The sequence below is a fragment of the Stegostoma tigrinum genome, chromosome 19 (assembly GCF_030684315.1).
Source record: "Stegostoma tigrinum isolate sSteTig4 chromosome 19, sSteTig4.hap1, whole genome shotgun sequence".
NCBI classification, from domain to species: domain Eukaryota; kingdom Metazoa; phylum Chordata; class Chondrichthyes; order Orectolobiformes; family Stegostomatidae; genus Stegostoma; species Stegostoma tigrinum.
Window position 1 is genome coordinate 26755894 of NC_081372.1, and position 17370 is coordinate 26773263.

Below are 17370 nucleotides of genomic sequence, written 5' to 3' on the forward strand. Positions count from 1 at the left end.
CTCCATAATAAGTGTAAATAAAGGGACTGGTTGCTGATCACTGCATCACGTTCAGCACCAGTCTATACCAAAGACATTGAAGCAACCTATGCCCATTTGTTGCAAGACCTGGACACACCACACTTGGGCTGATAAGTTCATAAAACGAGTGCCAGTCAATGATCATCCTCAACAAGAGAATTTAACCATCACCACTCAGCATTACAAATCTCTGACCACCCACTGTCACATCTTGGGTAGTTACAACTGACCAGAAACTAACCAGACATAAATGCTATGGCCACAAGAGCAGGTCTGAGGCTGAACATTCTGCAGTGAGTGGCACACCGCCTGCTCCTGAGCAACAATACAAAGTCAGGAGTGTGATAGGTGTCAATCTGCAGACACAGGGTAATCGTTCTGGTGTTACACTCACTCCCTCCACCACTGACGCATATTGGCAGCAGGAGAGTAATATCCAAAAGGTCAAATGCCACAACTCACCAGGCCTCCATTGACAGAACCATTCAAAGCTACAACCATTTCCAAGGGTATCAGCAGCAGATTCAATGAAACTTCACTACCTGTAAAGTTCTCTAACTAACATACCATCCTAGCTGGGAACTTGAATCACCTTTCCTTCCTTATCATGGTGTTAGAACTCCAACTCCCTTACAGCGCTGTGGATGCATCAAAACACCGCAGACTTTTGAGAGCCAAGGTAGCAGTTCATCACCGCCATCCCTTCTTCAGTTAGGGTGGGAAATTAGTAGTGGTCTAACCAGTGATGCCCGCATCCAGTGGAAGAAAAATGAAAAACCTAAAGAAGTGTGGATGCTGTAAATCAGAATAGAATATAGAAATTGCTGGAAAACCTCAGGTCTGGCAGCAGAGGAGAGTAACCACAATTCATGTTTCGGGTTGAGTGGCTATTCATCCTTTCCCAGTTTTCTGGTCTGGCAACATCTGAGCTTTTCCAGCAATTTCTAAATTTTATTTATGAAAGAAATATGAAATTTCCCCAAAAATACAAGAGAGAGTAAGGAAGCAGGAATATCACATGATGAGCCATCATGCAAATGTGGGCTACAGGCATCCGAGGGAAAAGAATCATTTGTGTTACCTCCCTAGAGGATGAAGTGGCAGATGGGGTCTGCTGTGGATGGTTTAGGTGAAAACTTGAATTGGATGGCATATAGGAGAATACCGATGAGCTGATATGTAGATAGTTGGGACAATGGCAGCTTACCAGATCTCCTGTCATTGTCCAGGAGCCGAGACAAAACTGGGAGATGTCATTATGCACATCTTGGAGCCCAGCCTCTTCTTTATGTATGTGGTAACAGCAACTCATTGACAGCACTGGCAGACTAAGCAATGGGTGACCCACCTGCTGGTTGCCACTGCAACTGAGAAGAAGCCTTTCTCAGGCTGATAGCATGTGTGTTAACCATCAATGTCACTGGCCCAGTGCCTTTGCCATTATTTCAGTCAGCCAGCTCAGACTGCTGCTATCCAGGCCATGATAGGTCAAAGCCAACTGCACCTCTCTCAGTCAAAGTTGGTTACTTTCCAGAACCTATGCTCCAGCTATAGGGGAAGTGAAAAGGATGACAGGAAGGCACCCACAAGTTAAGCTTTAAAGGAAATGTACAAGGGTATTGCTTGTCTAATTAGAAGCAACACCGAAACAAGCATATGTTGCAAAGTCTTGCATTGGTAGCTTTTATTGCTGAATGTTGGGAAGAGGGACATGGCCATGTCTACAGTCATTGTTTTCACCAATGGATGTGCGTGGTAATGTTTCCCATACCTAACTGGGCGGCACAATGGCTCAGTGGTTAGCACTGCAGCTCCATAGCACCAGGGACTTGGGTTCGATTCCAGCCTCGGGCAACTGTCTGTGTGGAGTTTGCACATTCTCCCAGTGTCTGCGTGGGTTTCCTCTGGGTGCTCCAGTTTCCTCCCACAGTCCAAAGATGTGCAGGTTAGATGGATCGGCCATGCTAAATTGCCCGTAGTGTTCAGGGGTGTGTGGGTTATAGGGGAATGGGTCTGGGTGGGATGCTCCAAGGGACGGTGTGGACTTGTTGGGCCAAAGAGCCTGTTTCTACACTGTAGGGAATCTTTAAAAAAAAAAGACCAACACAGCAGGTTAGGACTAAACCACATCCAATTTTAGAACTGATCATTTAAATCAGTGCTGGTTGAAGTTCTATGCAATTTCACAGTTGCTTCTGATCTTCCTGTGATCATTAGATTTTAAAGGGGAATAGGAACAGCACTGGGCCATTCTTTCTTGGGGTTTTGTCCACAATTCATTCAAGAGGAACACAACTGTTCCAATTCTGACTACAAATCCACTTTCCTGCCTGACACCATGAATCCTCCACTTCATTGTGGATCAGAAGTCAAATCTAGTCTTCAACATATTCAATAGACCAACCTACACTAAGTCTCAGAATTGCACGACCCCAGTGAAAATAAGTATAACCTTGAATGACTTAAATAGGAGACCCCTTATTTTGAAGGCATCTTTCTAGTGTCTACCTTGTCGTCATGTCATGCCCTACCTTAGAATCTTACATGTTGCAGTAAGTATACCTTCTATTCAATTATTTTAGTACAAATTCATTGTATATACACAAATTTGCAGACAAGTACTGTGTTCCCGAGTTCTCTAATCCTAGAATTGGAGCAGGTAGTTCAGCTGTCAGGATAGCACAGGGTCCAGTTCCTCCAGAGACCTATAAAGGAGTTACCCGCACAGCATGTAGTGGTAGTGCAGGTGGATTCAGGAAATGGAACATGTAAATAGGCACTAATAAACATGACAATTTCTAAAACATTAATCTTTCAAAAGGAAGCTATACATTTACAAATTTCTGTAAGGTTGAGACATGGTCTTATACCAACTGTTGAAAATCAAAGGCTGATATATAAATTAAAGATCTTTCCATAAAAAAGATCTGTTTGGCAGAACAGCAATTAAGAGCAAAACTATTATACAGTAACAAACAGATTTTAAACCTCTTGGTAGCTGGATGTAAACAATAACAAATAAACTGGGGGGGGGGGGGCAGGGAAGAGAAAAAAAGAGGGGGGGAGAAAGAGGGAAAAAAAAAGAGGGAAATTGAGCAGCATCAGCTTCATCCCAGATTTTTCAGTAATTAATTCAAATGACTTTTGCACCATGCTCAAAAAAAAGTTCCTTTCTGCAGAGACAGAGGTCAAATATGCACAGCAACAGCAGATTCAGCTAAGAGAACGAGAGAGTCAGAATTAGTTGTTGAAGGACTGCCTCCAGTTTTCAGGCCTCAGTTTACACAGGACCCAAGGGTGAATATGCATAATGTAACTCACCACTGAATTCTCCCAACATTTGTTTCATTTTCTAACTTTTCAAATATCCCATATCACCATAGAATATTGTAGCTTACTCATTTAAAAACACTTCTACATAAAATTTCAAATATTTTAATTAAGTTGTGTCTGATGATTGTTCTTCTGCACAGATTTTATAAAGTAATTATAATAACTTACTTGGGCTGAAAAATCAATCAGCTTGGGCAACTGCAATCTGTTCCCTTCATCACTTTTCAAGAAATCTAATAAACTCCCTGTAACAGACAGACAAAGAAGGATTTAATCACCCAAGCACCACAGCATTTTAGAAGGCTGACAATACAAACAAAAAGTGTACAGAACAATCTGTTATTTTGTCGTTTACACCTGGGTTATCAAAAGGATCTCTATTAGTTTCTATCTAAGAAGTTATGATTCAGGCCAGGGTGTTAACTTCTAAATAGCTTTAAGTCATTGACAACCGGGGGGGGGGGGGGGGGAAATACTTGTACTTTTACCTACATCACTCTCCAACTCAACTACAAAGTGAAATGTTTTACTATAGAAGAGGGGTCAGATCCGTTCCTTAGCAAGACTACTCCTACCAGGTAAAAATCCAGTTTGACCTTGAACCCTGACTTTATTTTAATCTAATTTGCAAGGAATCTTGTGCAATTGATTTTTGCTTTCTTGTTGGTTACCAAGAATGACCCCCTGGCCTCTGCAAGGAAGTCAGAGGACAGGGCCATTTGTAGGAGGAGGAGGAAGAGGTAACTGATATAACACCCAATTCCAAAAAAAAAGAGTTTTCCTAAAGCACTTGAGTAAGGTCCCTGTTCAGGTTTTACTTCAAGGCTTTCTCCAAGATACCAGAAAAACAAAATGTATAATTGGGTACTGGGGAGGCAGACCCCCCCTCAGAATCCTCACATTAAATCAAGTGCAGCTGCCGTATCAGGAATGAAATTAAGCATCTTTCAAAGTAAACTCTTGATTACTTATTGTAATAATTCAGGATGGAAAAGCCTAGGGGGAGGCTCTGACATTTGGATTTGTGGCACATCCTACCCTTGGTGAAGAGGAAATAAAAGGTGAGTGTCCACAGAGAAAAAGAAATGCAACGCTTTCATAGTAAAATGCAAAAGCATTTTATAAAATCATAATCAAAGCAAATTCAATACTGAGCCTCATTGTACACACTGGGACAGATGATTTAAAAGCAGAGGAATGTCTAAAGCAGTATGATGAAGCCAATGAAAGAGGTAGTTCACCAGCAGCGTTTAGGAATGGAATTCCAGAGGTTAGGGTCTGGATAACCAAGAGTGTCATCACTAATGGTGAAACGGTTAATAAAAAATTAGAGTTGCCCAACAAACCAGAATTGCAGAAACAAATATTGGAGAGTTATAGGACTTGATGTTAGAGAGATAGGTTGTGGTGTGTATAGGGAAGGATTTGAAACGGAGGATTTGGCACCTGATATGTTGTTGTTTAATCTGTATTTAGAAAGGACAGGGGTATTTGGTCAGCAGTGCTTGCAGGTTCAGGGATGGGACAGGAAAAGACGTAAAGAGAAGCTGTAGTTGCTAATTTACTACTGATCAATGTTAAATACATTGTCTTAGAATTTTCTCCAGGTGTTATAAATGGGTTTTCGCAATACCGAGACTTCAACGTGTGCAAATTTTCTCTGGCTATTCTAAGTGATGATGATAGCCTATTTAAAATTAGTAGCCCTAAGTTAAATCCAATTAGTTAAAATATTCATACCCTAACATTTCAGTCCAATTTAATTACAATTTCTATTAATGACATATACTGCTCTGAATAAGGTAAATGGGACAAATGAGTTAGAGTGGGAGGCAATTTTAAAATGTAAATCTTCAGGTAAGCCAGAGATGCTAAAACTACATGATTCCTCAATAATTTAGTTGCTTGTTAACAATTTAAGATATGCTTAAGTACAAATAAATAATTCTGTTGGCTAATTCAGAATGCACAAGTAATAATAACAACATGAATCTGCAGCTTTTTATACGTAGTTTATTTAAATTTGGCAATGTTTTGTAACGATCTAAAATTTTGAATGGAAGTTCATAACAATCTTGCTGAATTGGTTACATTACAGACCAGCTAAACTATTTTGGGGTGAACTATACATCATCAGTGGTCAATTTAGACGGCTGGAGATGGGGGTACAATTCATACACATGATTCAGGGATTTACTTGGCTACACTATTAAAAGTTCTTTCAAATTTCCTTCAAATTAGTATTAAATTACCCACCCGTTTGTCAATCAATACTCATGAACATATTGTAAACAATGAAGTGATCAACACCTGCATACTTTAAATTGAACATTTAGTTCTCAAATGAATAACATGCTAATGAAAGTTTGTTTTGCAGCAACGATAAAACAGAAGCAAAAAAACATTTTTTTGAAAGCATTTGTTATGCATTTAAAACAAAATCTTTATTTCCTCTTGCAGTTTGCCCAGTATCAGCTGTTGTGGTTTAAACTGACTGCAGAAAACAGTGAAGCTGAAATCTAGCGCATAACTTACGCTCTTGACTGACCACAGGAACTTGCATCCTCCCCCACGCTGTTCCAGGTTGCAAATAATTAGGTGCTTGTTCACTTACAATAGCTATATACAGCAAAGAGATCAGTTCTGTATTGATTTGAATGAAAGGAATGAACGCCTTTTATTTGGTGGGATGGGCAGGAAAGGATGTCCCAGCATATTTATTTTTTGAATTTAAAGCATGAAAAGGATTTGACCCAACTGATTGTTTTCTTCTCATTATTATATTCTAAACCCCTGTTTACAAAAAAACTAATGATAGTCATTTCTTAACAGACGTGAAGTGCCCCAAGTTGAACAGTTTGATGGTGAAGCAGATCACAAAATGTGCATTATAATAGTTGGACAGAGGGAGGATTTCTTTGGTAAAATTGAACAAGACTTAAAAATGGACAGCAGCACAAAATTGCCCATTTCTCAAGTGATTTATATTAAAATGATCCCTATGGATTTCTCTACTACGTTCAATTTTTGGAAGTTTCTTTCATATAGCTGGGATTCAGATGTGTCTCCTTGCCTCATTTTCTTCCATTCTGAAGATTTAGTTATGATTAGTTCTAATGGGTTTTACCCGGCGGTACATGACCAAAGGTGATCAGCGTTCAAGAAAGTTTATTAACAATGAAACCAGTCAAGTGATTAGACTCCACTGAATTCTGATCAAAGTCCACTCCTCTCATCACATGATTCAGCTATCCAATAAAAGTTAAATCATTAGCCCTTGTAGTTTACATTGCTATTTGGATGAACATGAGGTTGATACAATTTTATCCACCTACAGAACAGTTTCCCTGTCCAGTAAAGCACAAGACCACCAGGAGCTTTTCAGATAATATTGCTCCACAGGCGGAATTAGACAAGACCATATTAGCTCTCCCCCCCCACCCACGCCACTTAATTACCTACCTTCTGGACATTGTTTATATATTATCAGGCCTAAAATGGATGTCCTGGGTACATAGGAGCCAAATTAAACATCCAAATATTGGGTCAGGTTATTTTCATTTTTAAGTATGGCAATAGTATCAGAAATAAACAGCACAGAAAAAGGCCCATCTGCCTATTATAGAACATAGACATAGAACATTACAGCACAGTACAGACCCTTCGGCCCTCGATGTTGTGCTGACCTGTCATACCGATCTGAAGCCCATCTAACCTACACTATTCCATGTACGTCCATATGCTCATCCAACGACGACTTAAATGTACCTAAAGTTGGCGAATCTACTACCATTGCAGGCAAAGTGTTCCATTCCCTTACTACTCTGAGTAAAGAAACCACCTCTGACGTCTGTCCTATATCTTCCACCCCTCAATTTAAAGCTATGCCCCCTCGTGCTTGCCGTCACCATCCTAGGAAAAAGGCTCTGCCTATCCAACCCTCTGATTATTTTATATGTTTATAATTGAAGTCACCTCTCAACCTTCTTCTCTCTAACGAAAACAGCCTCAAGTCCCTTAGCCTTTCCTCACAAGACCTTCCCTCCATACCAGGCAACATCCTAGTAAATCTCCTCTGCACCCTTTCCAAAGCTTCCACATCCTTCTTATAATGCGGTGACCAGAACTGTACACAATACTCCAGGTGCAGCCGCACCAGAGTTTTGTACAGCTTCACCATAACCTCTTGGTTCCGGAATTCGATCCCTCTATTAATAAAAGCTAAAACACTGTATGCCTTCTTATCAGCCCTGTCAACCTAGGTGGCAACTTTCAAGGATCTGTGTACATGGAAACCGAGATCTCTCTGCTCATGTCTGTACTGATCAAAAACAACCACCAACTAGCTTTCCTGCTTGGCCTGCTGTGTTCACCCAGCTCCACAAGCTTTGCTGCTCCTCTGATGCTGCTTGGCCTGCTGTGTTCATTGAGCTCCACACCTTGTTATCTCAGATTCTCCAGCATCTGCAGTTCCTACCATCTCTACCAACTGGTCTAATCTCACTTTCCAGCACTTAACTAAAAGCCTTGAATGCCTTGGAGTTGCAAGTATACATCTAAAGCTTCATACATGTTTGAGGGTTTCTGCCTCTACCTCCCTTACAGGTATAGAGTTCCAGATTCCTACCACCCCCTGGGTGAAAAGGTTTTTCCTCACATCCTCTCTAAACCTTCTACCCCTTACCTTAAATCTATGCCCCCAGTCATTTGTCCCATCATTATAGAGTAAGAGATGTACAACACAGAAACAGACCCTTCAGTCCAACTGGTCCATGCCAACCAGATATTCAATGTTAATCCAGTCCCCTTTACCAGCATTGGGCCCATTACACTCTATATCCTTCCTATTCATATGCCCATTCTGATGCCCTTTAAAGTGGTGTAATTGTACCAGCCTCCACCAATCAATTCCATTCGCACACAAAGGTGCGCATGAAAATATTGCACCTCAGGTCACTTTTAAATCTTTCCTTTCTCACCTTAAACCCAAGCCCTCTAGTTTTAGACTCCCCTAACCTTAGGAGAAGACCTTGCCTACTTACTCCATCTATGGCCCTAATGATTTTATAAGCTTCTTTAAGGTCACCCCTCATCCCCCAACACTCCAGGGAAAATAGCCCCAGCCTATTTGGCCTTTCACCATTACTGCAACCCTCCAACCCTGGCATCATCCTTGTGAATCTTTTCTGAGCCCTTGCAAATATAACATCTTTCCTATAGCAGGGACGTCAGAATTGAATATAGTATTCCAACAGTAGTCTAACCAATGTCCCATACAGCTGCAACATGACCTCCCAACTACAATACTCAATACAATGACCAATAAAAGGCAAGTGTGCCAAGAACTCTCTTCGTCACACTATCTACCTGCAAATTCACTTTCATGGAACTATTAACCTATAGCCTAAGGCCTCTTGTTCAGCAACTCCCCAGGACCTTATCATTAAATGTACAAGTCCTGCTCTGATTTGCCCCAACAAAACGCAACATCTCACATTATCTTAATTAAACTCCATCTGCCACTTCTTGGTCTATTTGCCCATCTGATCAAGGTCCTGTTATCCACTCTGAGGTAACCTACTTCACTATCCACGACACCAATTTTGATGCCACCTGCAAACTTATTAACCGTACACCCACCTATATTCATTTCAAATCATTTATAGAAGTGACAAAAAAAACAAAAACAGTGGACCCAACACTGATCCTTGTGACATACTGTTGATCACAGGCCTCCAGTTCAAAAAGCAATCCTCCATCACCACCCTGTCTCCTACGTTCCAGCCAATTTTTAATCCAAATGTCTAGTTCCCCCTGTTCCACGTGATCTAATCTTGCTAACCAGCCTATGTGGAACTATGTCGAATATCTTACTGAAGTCCATAGAGACAACTTCCACTGTTTTGCCTTCATTAATTTTTCATTACTTATTCAAAAAAACCTCAAATCATGTCAGTGAGATTTTTCCACAGACAAAGCTACGTTGACTATCCCTAATCAGTCCTTGCATTTCCGGATACATGTAAATCCTGTCCATCAGAATCCCTTCTAACAACTTACCCACTGCTGACATCAGGTACATTCGTCTATAGTCCTTATCACCTTTCTTAAATAATGGCAAAGGGAAAATAATTGTTGCCTGTCTGCCTTATCAATGCCCCTCAATTTTATATATCTCAATCATGTCCCCTCTCTATCTCCTCTGCTCTGAAGGAAAACAACCCCAGTCTGTCCATTCTCTCTTCTTAAACTCTATGATGGATGCAAAATCCAATTTGGCCTCCAAGCAAGGATGCCAATGTCAAAATCGCCAGTCTTCAACAAACTCCATTCACTTCATAACCAACCAAGAAATGGCTCAAGATGCCGTATACTGCAAAGTCAAGAAGTCCTGACAATAACCTAGTTACGGTGCTGAAGGCTTATTTTCCAGATCCAGTCATAGAAAGTTGATCCAGCATCACTACAATGCCAGCATCCACTCAAATGTAGAAAATTATACCCTGGTTGCAAATTGAAGTATTTCTCCTTTTGAGCAAAATTGAATCATTAAGCATACAGGAACTGAATTCTAGATTTAAAAAGACCTTAGGTTGGTTATGAGTAAATTAGTTTAAAGAGTAAAAAAATTACCGAATGAATGGCAAGAGATTACACACTCAAGATACTTCAATCTTTAACGAGCCATTAAATAATAAAGTTACTAAAGCACACACAGCAAATCGTGACTTCAACAGAAAAGGGAACTGTATTCAAATTTATTTCAGTGAATATCACTATCTCTCTCTGCATCTTTGCAGAATGTGTTGCTTCGAAAGCTAAAGCAAATATGCATCAATCTATACACAAATATAAAGAGAGGACTTTGATTCTGTGGTCAAAGCTCAACTTTTAGAATGTGGTTGTGAGAAAGCAGGAAAATGAGATTAGGGGAAATAGGTTACTGCATTTTTTCTATTTTTGTTGGCACTTAGACTGCTTTAAGATGCCCACACAAGGAAAAGTTCACTTAGATCTTGTTAAATAGGGCAAATAACTATTATTAGGATTGTCTTGGATGGCCTAAATAAAGTCTATGCTCTTTATAGTCAAAACTGGGTGGTGCTTTCTAAAATTACACAAAAAGGCAGGCATTACAGTGATGTTTAAACAGGAAAAAAAGGAAGGAGGAAGTGAAAAAAAGAGAAATGGATCGGTACAACAACATGTTTTCTGTTTCAATTTGCAACCCCAACCCAATATCCTAGTAATTTTTTTGTCTAAATGGTTCAGATCTTCTGCCAACAGCAGAACAGGAGGGCACATCACTGACTCCATTTAAAACTGTCTCTTTTGGAACCTTGGATCTTTCAATGACATCTTAGCTTGGATTCATGGTCAAGCATAGTCAGGAGGCCATTGGCAAAATGTTGTTTACTGTCTCATATTGTGTATATACTGAAGACTGGCAAACAGCCACCCACCCCACCACGCTCCACTGAGGTCTGTCTTCAAGTCACTGACAAGCAGTGTTTTTGAATGGCCCTGAACACATCTTTATCAGTTCCTTCCCAAATGTCAAATTCTGTAGGATATTGGTGAGCACAACCACAAAAATGCTCACCATAGTCTTACCCTCTGACATAAAGAACATGGAGAGCCTGTAAAAGAAATAAAGGTACTATTCTAAAGGTTGTGCTAGATCAGAGATACCTGCGTGGAAGTGTACACAATTCATTAAAAGGTCCCATGACTGAAAGAGAGGTCTGCTAATGAACCATTAGTACTTCAGGCTTCATAAGTAGGGCATAGATTGTAAATACAGGGAGGTTATGATTAAATTTACATAAGACACTGTTTAGACCTTGTATCAGAGATAATAGGAACTGCAGATGCTGGAGAATCAGAGATAACAAGATGCAGGGCTGGATGAACACAGCAGGCCAAGCAGCAGAGGAGCAGGAAGACTGATGTTTCTGGCCTAGACGCTTCATTAGGAGGGTCTAGGCCTGAAACGTCAGCCTTCCTGCTCCTATGATGCTGCTTGGCCAGCTGCGTTCATCCAGCTCTACACCTCGTTATCACTGTTTAGACCTTAACTGGAGGAGCACTGTGTACAGTTTTGAGTGCCACAGTATATGAAGGCTATGAATATACTGGAGTACAGAAGAGGTTTGAGAATGGTTCCAGGGATGAGGCACTTCATTAATGAGGAAAGACTGGAGAGGTTGAGACCATTTTCTCTGGAGAGGGGAAGGCTAAGAGAAGAGTTAATAGAAGTTTTCAAAATCATAAGAGTGGATAGGGAGAAGCTTCCAACCTGTTAGTGGATTGAGAACCAGAGGGCATAGTCTTAAATTGTTTTGCATAAGAACCAAATGCAACATCAGTAAAACCCTTTTCCACACGGTCAAGGTAGAAACAATGACTTAACTGAATCAATTTAAAATAATCATCCTATGTGCAGGGTTGTGGGGAAGTGTAAGGAGAGTGGCATTGGGTTAAAATGGCCAGATGGGAGGGAGAGACAGACAGACAGACAGACAGACAGACAGAGGGTATCCCCTCCCCAACTCTGGGCACTGTCAACTCCTCAAAAAGTAGAAGTTAGACAAATTGAAAACTTAAGAAGGTTTAAAGTTTAAAATCTAACCAAGAGTGACAAATTTTTGTTAGGGAAAAGGTATTAAAAAGGTTACAGAACGAAGTTGGATTGGTAAATTGAAGGAAGAGATCAACCATAATATAAACTAAGCAGCGGAAAACGTACAGAGGCTGGACAGCCTAATCCTACATTGGGTGTGCCTTGTTTTCCTCCAATTGTCCCTTAGTTTTGAAGGCACATCTTCGAATTCACCTCTTTGGTCATGATCTTAATATCATCTTTGGTAAAATGCCACTTTTTAACCCAATTCCACTATTGTGGAGTTCCCAGTGGTATTTTTCCCATGTTAACACATTACATAAATTCAGGCTACTGGTGTGGAGCTCTTACACATAGGATAAACACAGCTAAAAAGTATATTACACATAGCATAAAGTTACCAGTTTTCTGCAAGAAATGGTTAGATTTACTTTTTTCTCCAGCCAACTGTGGAAATTTTATGGCTATGGCAATAGCAATTTAAATGCCCAACTTACTAATGTGCAAGTGGCTTATTTCTTGTTGCTGTTAAATTTGAGACAAACAAGAAGTGCTTTGATAAAAAAATCTTGAAGAACACTAGCGGGAAACACCTACTCTTTACAGTCTCAAAAAGAGAAAGAAAGTGAAATAGAATTAAACAATAAGAAAATCGAGCAGAGTAGCATAAGTAGGTCATTTCAAGCCATCGAGTCTGTTCTGTCATCGACTAAGATCATGGCTGATCTAAAAATCCTCTACTCCACTTGCATGCTTTTTCCTATTACCCTCGATTGCCTTACTGATTTAAAAAACTGCCTCTCGGAAACTTGAATATACTTAATGACTCATCCTCAACAGACCTCAACATTAAATAATTCTACAGATTTATTACTCTCAGAAGAAATTCCTCCTCACCTAATGTCTTGAACATACAACCCTTGTTTGTGAAATTATGCCCTCAGGACCTGGACATTCCCACACAGGGAAACAATCATTCCACATCTAACTGACCAAGTTCCCCAAGTGTCTTGTGTATTTGCTTCAGAGGATTTCTTCCCTAAGGCCATTTATGGGTTAAACCTACAGTATGAGTTTGGCAGTGGTTCAAGAAGGCAGTTCACCACCACCTTCTCAAGGGTAACCAGGGATGGCAATAAATGCTGGACAGCCAGTGATTCCCATGTCTGACCAGTGAATAATAAAACACCTCCAATGAGTACAGGTCAAACCTATTCAACCTCTCCTCATTAAACATTCCCTCCCATATCTGGTGTCTGCCTGTGCACCTCCTCTAGACTGGATTGGAAGGGGGCAGTCTATCCTCCCTTGACAAACTATTCGGTATTACAGCAGACGTCTGGCCTTGCATAGTTTGAGAAAAACCTCTCTACATTTATATTCCTCTCCCTTTGAAATAAAGGTCAATATTCCATATGCTTTCCCTATTCCCCACTGAACTAGGATGTTAGCTTTTTGTGAATCGTGGACAAGGACTCTGAAATCCCTCCACTCGAGCTTTCTGTATTAAGTTTCAATGTATCTGGGAGTATGCAGTTGCTGAATTTTACACATCAAAAGCTTGGATGGTGTCAGCATGGGTGTGTTAACATGAATGTTTTGTCAACATGCACTTGCTACATGTAATAGACACCAATACAGTTAACAATCAAATAAGGCAAAAAGTTTGACACTTAAATGACATGACACTAAATAAAGTAATATCATACCAGAGGAAACTATCACTGCTCTGTTTGACACTGGAGGCTGATTAGCTCTGTTTGGTAGATTGCTAGTGACATCGACAGTGAAGGCTCAATGCCACCATTGCTGGAGGCTGCCACGAAGGTCATACCTTCATGACTTTGCCCCTTACCTGAGGACCCACAGGCTAAACTCACCACCAGTCATTTCTCAAAATGACTGAACAGCCCTCTGGGATCGTGGTGACTAGTCTTTTTCCATAAAAACTTCTACTTCACAAGTTGTGGCTGATAGAATCTTTTATTTCATACATGCAATTGAGTTGCCGTCTCTTTGCACAACAGAAGGTTTAAAACTCATTTCTCCAAAGCGATGGTACTCACAGAAGTATGCAATTCAAAAGAATGCTTTGACGTGGAGTGTTCATACAGAATTCTGGCTTATTGAGGCTAAATTTAACAACATGATTCTCAGCCATAACTGGCAATGAAATCGCAAATAAAAAAGTTTTACTCCCAAACACGTATGTAAAAAGGTAAATCTGAGTACCGAGTATTATTCATCGCTTATTTTCTGATCTTCAGGCTATATAAATAGTTCCCACATAAATTCTAAAAAAGTATAAAATCTTTATTCAATGCATATTAGGACTGGCTGCCATCTTCCAGGAAGGGCGATACAATAGCAAACTACAGCTTGTATGCAAATATTGCCCTTCATTAACTTTTATATTGACTTTACATTAGTGATATCAAACAAATTTTGAAACGTAGTCACACAAGGAGATTTTCAGGCAGATTGCTGAAGGCTTGATTAAAGAGATCAGTTCAGTAACATTTCAAAGAAGGAAAGAGACAACGATGAAATGGTGAGGCTTAATGATATGGCAACTGTGGTTAATGGGTGGTAGTGGTGGTACAATTAAAAAAAATCAAGGATATGCAAGAGACCATGATTGGAGGGACAGAGATATCTCAAAGTGTTGTAGGAGCTAGAGTAGATGAGTGAGGCAGGAAGGGGTGGTGCCATGGACAGATTTGAAAACAAAGATGAGAACTTTGCTGATCTTTAAGGGGTCCTATTCTGTCCCTAGTTTCCCTTTTGACCTTAAATGTATTTGTAGAATCCCTTCGGATTCTCCTGAACCTTATTTGCCAAAGCTATCTCATGTTCCCTTTTGCCCTCCTGATTTCCCTCTTAAGTATACTTTTAATATCTTTATACTCTTCTAGGGATTCACTGTATCTCTGTTGTCTATACCTAACATAGGTTTTGGTTAGGAATAAGAAGGAAGCCTCTCTGGTCATCCAGCATTCCCTACATCTACCAGCCTTGCACTTCACCCTAACAGGAAGATACTGTATGTGGACTTTCGTTCTCTCATTTTTGATGCTTTCCATTTTCCAGCCATCCCTTTACTTGTGAACACCTATCCCCAAAAAAACTTTTGAATGATCTTGCCCAATACTGTCAAAATTGGCCTTCCACCGATTTAGAACTTTAACTTTTCGATCTGGTCTATCCTTCTCCATCACTATCTTAAAACTAGTTAGAATTATGGTCACTGGCCCAAAGTGACCCACCATTGACACCTTAGTCGCCTGCCCTGCCTTGTTTCCACAAGAGTCGGACACGTTTTGCTCCGTCTCTAGTCAGTACACCCACATACTAAATCAGAAAAGTTTCTTGTGCACATTTCAATTCCTCTCCATCCAAGCCCTTAACACAATTTGGCAACACAGACATAGGTGTACAGGGAGTACAATTGGGGACTGCGGACACATCCAGGTGGGGGGGCCGCCAAGGTTGAGTGTTATTGTGAAGGAGGTACAGTTACCTATCCTTTACTGATTGCAGCCTGTGGGACAGAAAACTGACGATCCAGTTGCAGTGGGTGGAGCCAAGATCAAAGTCACAGAGTTTTGAGATCAGTTTGGAGGGGATAAATGTTGTTGAAGGTGGAGCTATAGTCAATGAGCAGGAGTCTGACATAGGTGTCTTTGTCATCCAGATGTTCCAGGGATGAATGCAGGGCAAGGAATGTAGCATCCTCTGTGAACCTGTTACATTGGTAGGGGATCAAGGTAGGATGGGAGACTGGAGCTGATGTGGGCTGTGACCAGCCTCTCGAAGCACTTCACAATTTGTGAACTTGGAGCTATTGGGTGGTGGTTATTAAGGCACACGGTTTTTTTGGATACAGGGATATGGTGGTTTTCTTGAAGCAGGTAGAGACTTCGACTTGTAGGAGGGAGAGGTTGAAAATGACGTTGGCGAATACCTCCATCACTTGGTCCGCATAGGATCAGAGTGCTCAGCCAGGGACACCATCCGGATGTGATCTATGTGGATTTCAGTAAGGCATTCAACAATGTTTATCATGATAAACTCGTTAGCAAGGTTAGATCGCACAGAATACAGGGAGAACTAGCTATTTGGAAACAGAACTGGCTCAAAAAGTAGGAGAACAAAAAGGGCGGTGGTGGAGGGATACTTTTCAGGCTGTAGGCCTGTGACCAGTGACATGCCGCAAAAGGATCAGTGCTGGGTCCACTACTTTTTGTCATTTATATAAATCATTTGGATATGAACATAGGAGGTATGGTTAGTAAGTTGTAGATGATACTAAAATTGGAGGTGTAGCAGACAGTGAAAGTTACCTCAGAGTACAATGTGATCTTGATCAGATGGGTCAATGGGCTCAGCAGTGGCAGATGAAGTTTATTTTAGATAAATGTGAGGTGCTGCATTTTGGAACAACAAATCAGGGCAGTAGTTACACACTTAATAGTAAGGTCCTGGGGACTGCTGCTCAACAGAGACCTTGCAGTACAGGTTCATAGTTCCTTAAAAGTGAGTTGATAAGGATAGTGAAGAAGGGTTTGGCACGTTTGCCTTTATTGGTCAGTGCATCGAGCATTGGAGCTAGGAGGTAACTTGGCTGTACAGGACATTGGTTCAGCCATTTTTGGAGTATCACATGCAATTCTGGTCTCCCTCCCTATGTGAAACTAGAAAGCGTTCGAAAAATATTTACAAGGATGTTGTCAGGATTGGAGGGTTTAAGCTATAGGGACAGGCTGAATAGGCTGGGACTGTTTTCCCTGGAAAATCAGAGGCTGAGGGGCAACCTTACAGAAGCTTATAAAGTCATGAGGGGCAGGGGTAGGGTAAATAGGCAAGATCCACTCCCCAGGGTGGAGGAGTCCATAACAAGTAGGTATTGGTTTAAGGTGAAAGGGGAAAGATATGAGATCTAAGGGGCAACTTTTTCCCCACACAGAAGGTAGTGCATGCATAGAGTAAGCTGCCAGAAGAAGTGGAGGAGACAGGTACAATGACAACATTTTAAAAAAGGTACCTGGATTGGTAAGTGAACAGAAAGACTTTAGCGGGATACATGGGCAAAATGCTGGCCAACGGGACTAGATTTATATAGGATATCTGGTCAGCATGGATAGTTTGGACCAAAGATCTGTTTCTCTGCTGGATCTCTATGACTCTAACTTTGAAATCAAGCCAGATAGGAGAACAGCAAGCTGGATAATGTTTGAATAGGACTTAGTACATTAAAACACATGCAGTGTATTGGATGAGCTCAAGGGAGGAGCCCCGACAGCAGAATAATCAAATTTGAAGTTAACGCAGATATGAAGGGGTAATTGACAGTACGCACCTCTAGAGAAAGGATGATGGTCAATGTTACTAAG

General features: G+C 40.8%; 1 protein-coding gene across 1 annotated transcript in view; it reads right to left on the reverse strand.

Annotated features, from left to right (window-relative positions):
- The window catches only part of hck (HCK proto-oncogene, Src family tyrosine kinase), a 76439-nt gene that overhangs the window by 15277 nt on the left and 43792 nt on the right, over positions 1-17370 (reverse strand). Inside the window, exon 10 of the mRNA XM_048549958.2 lies at positions 3523-3599. Coding sequence (XP_048405915.1) covers positions 3523-3599 — 77 coding nt within the window. The remainder of the gene's footprint in view (positions 1-3522; positions 3600-17370) is intronic.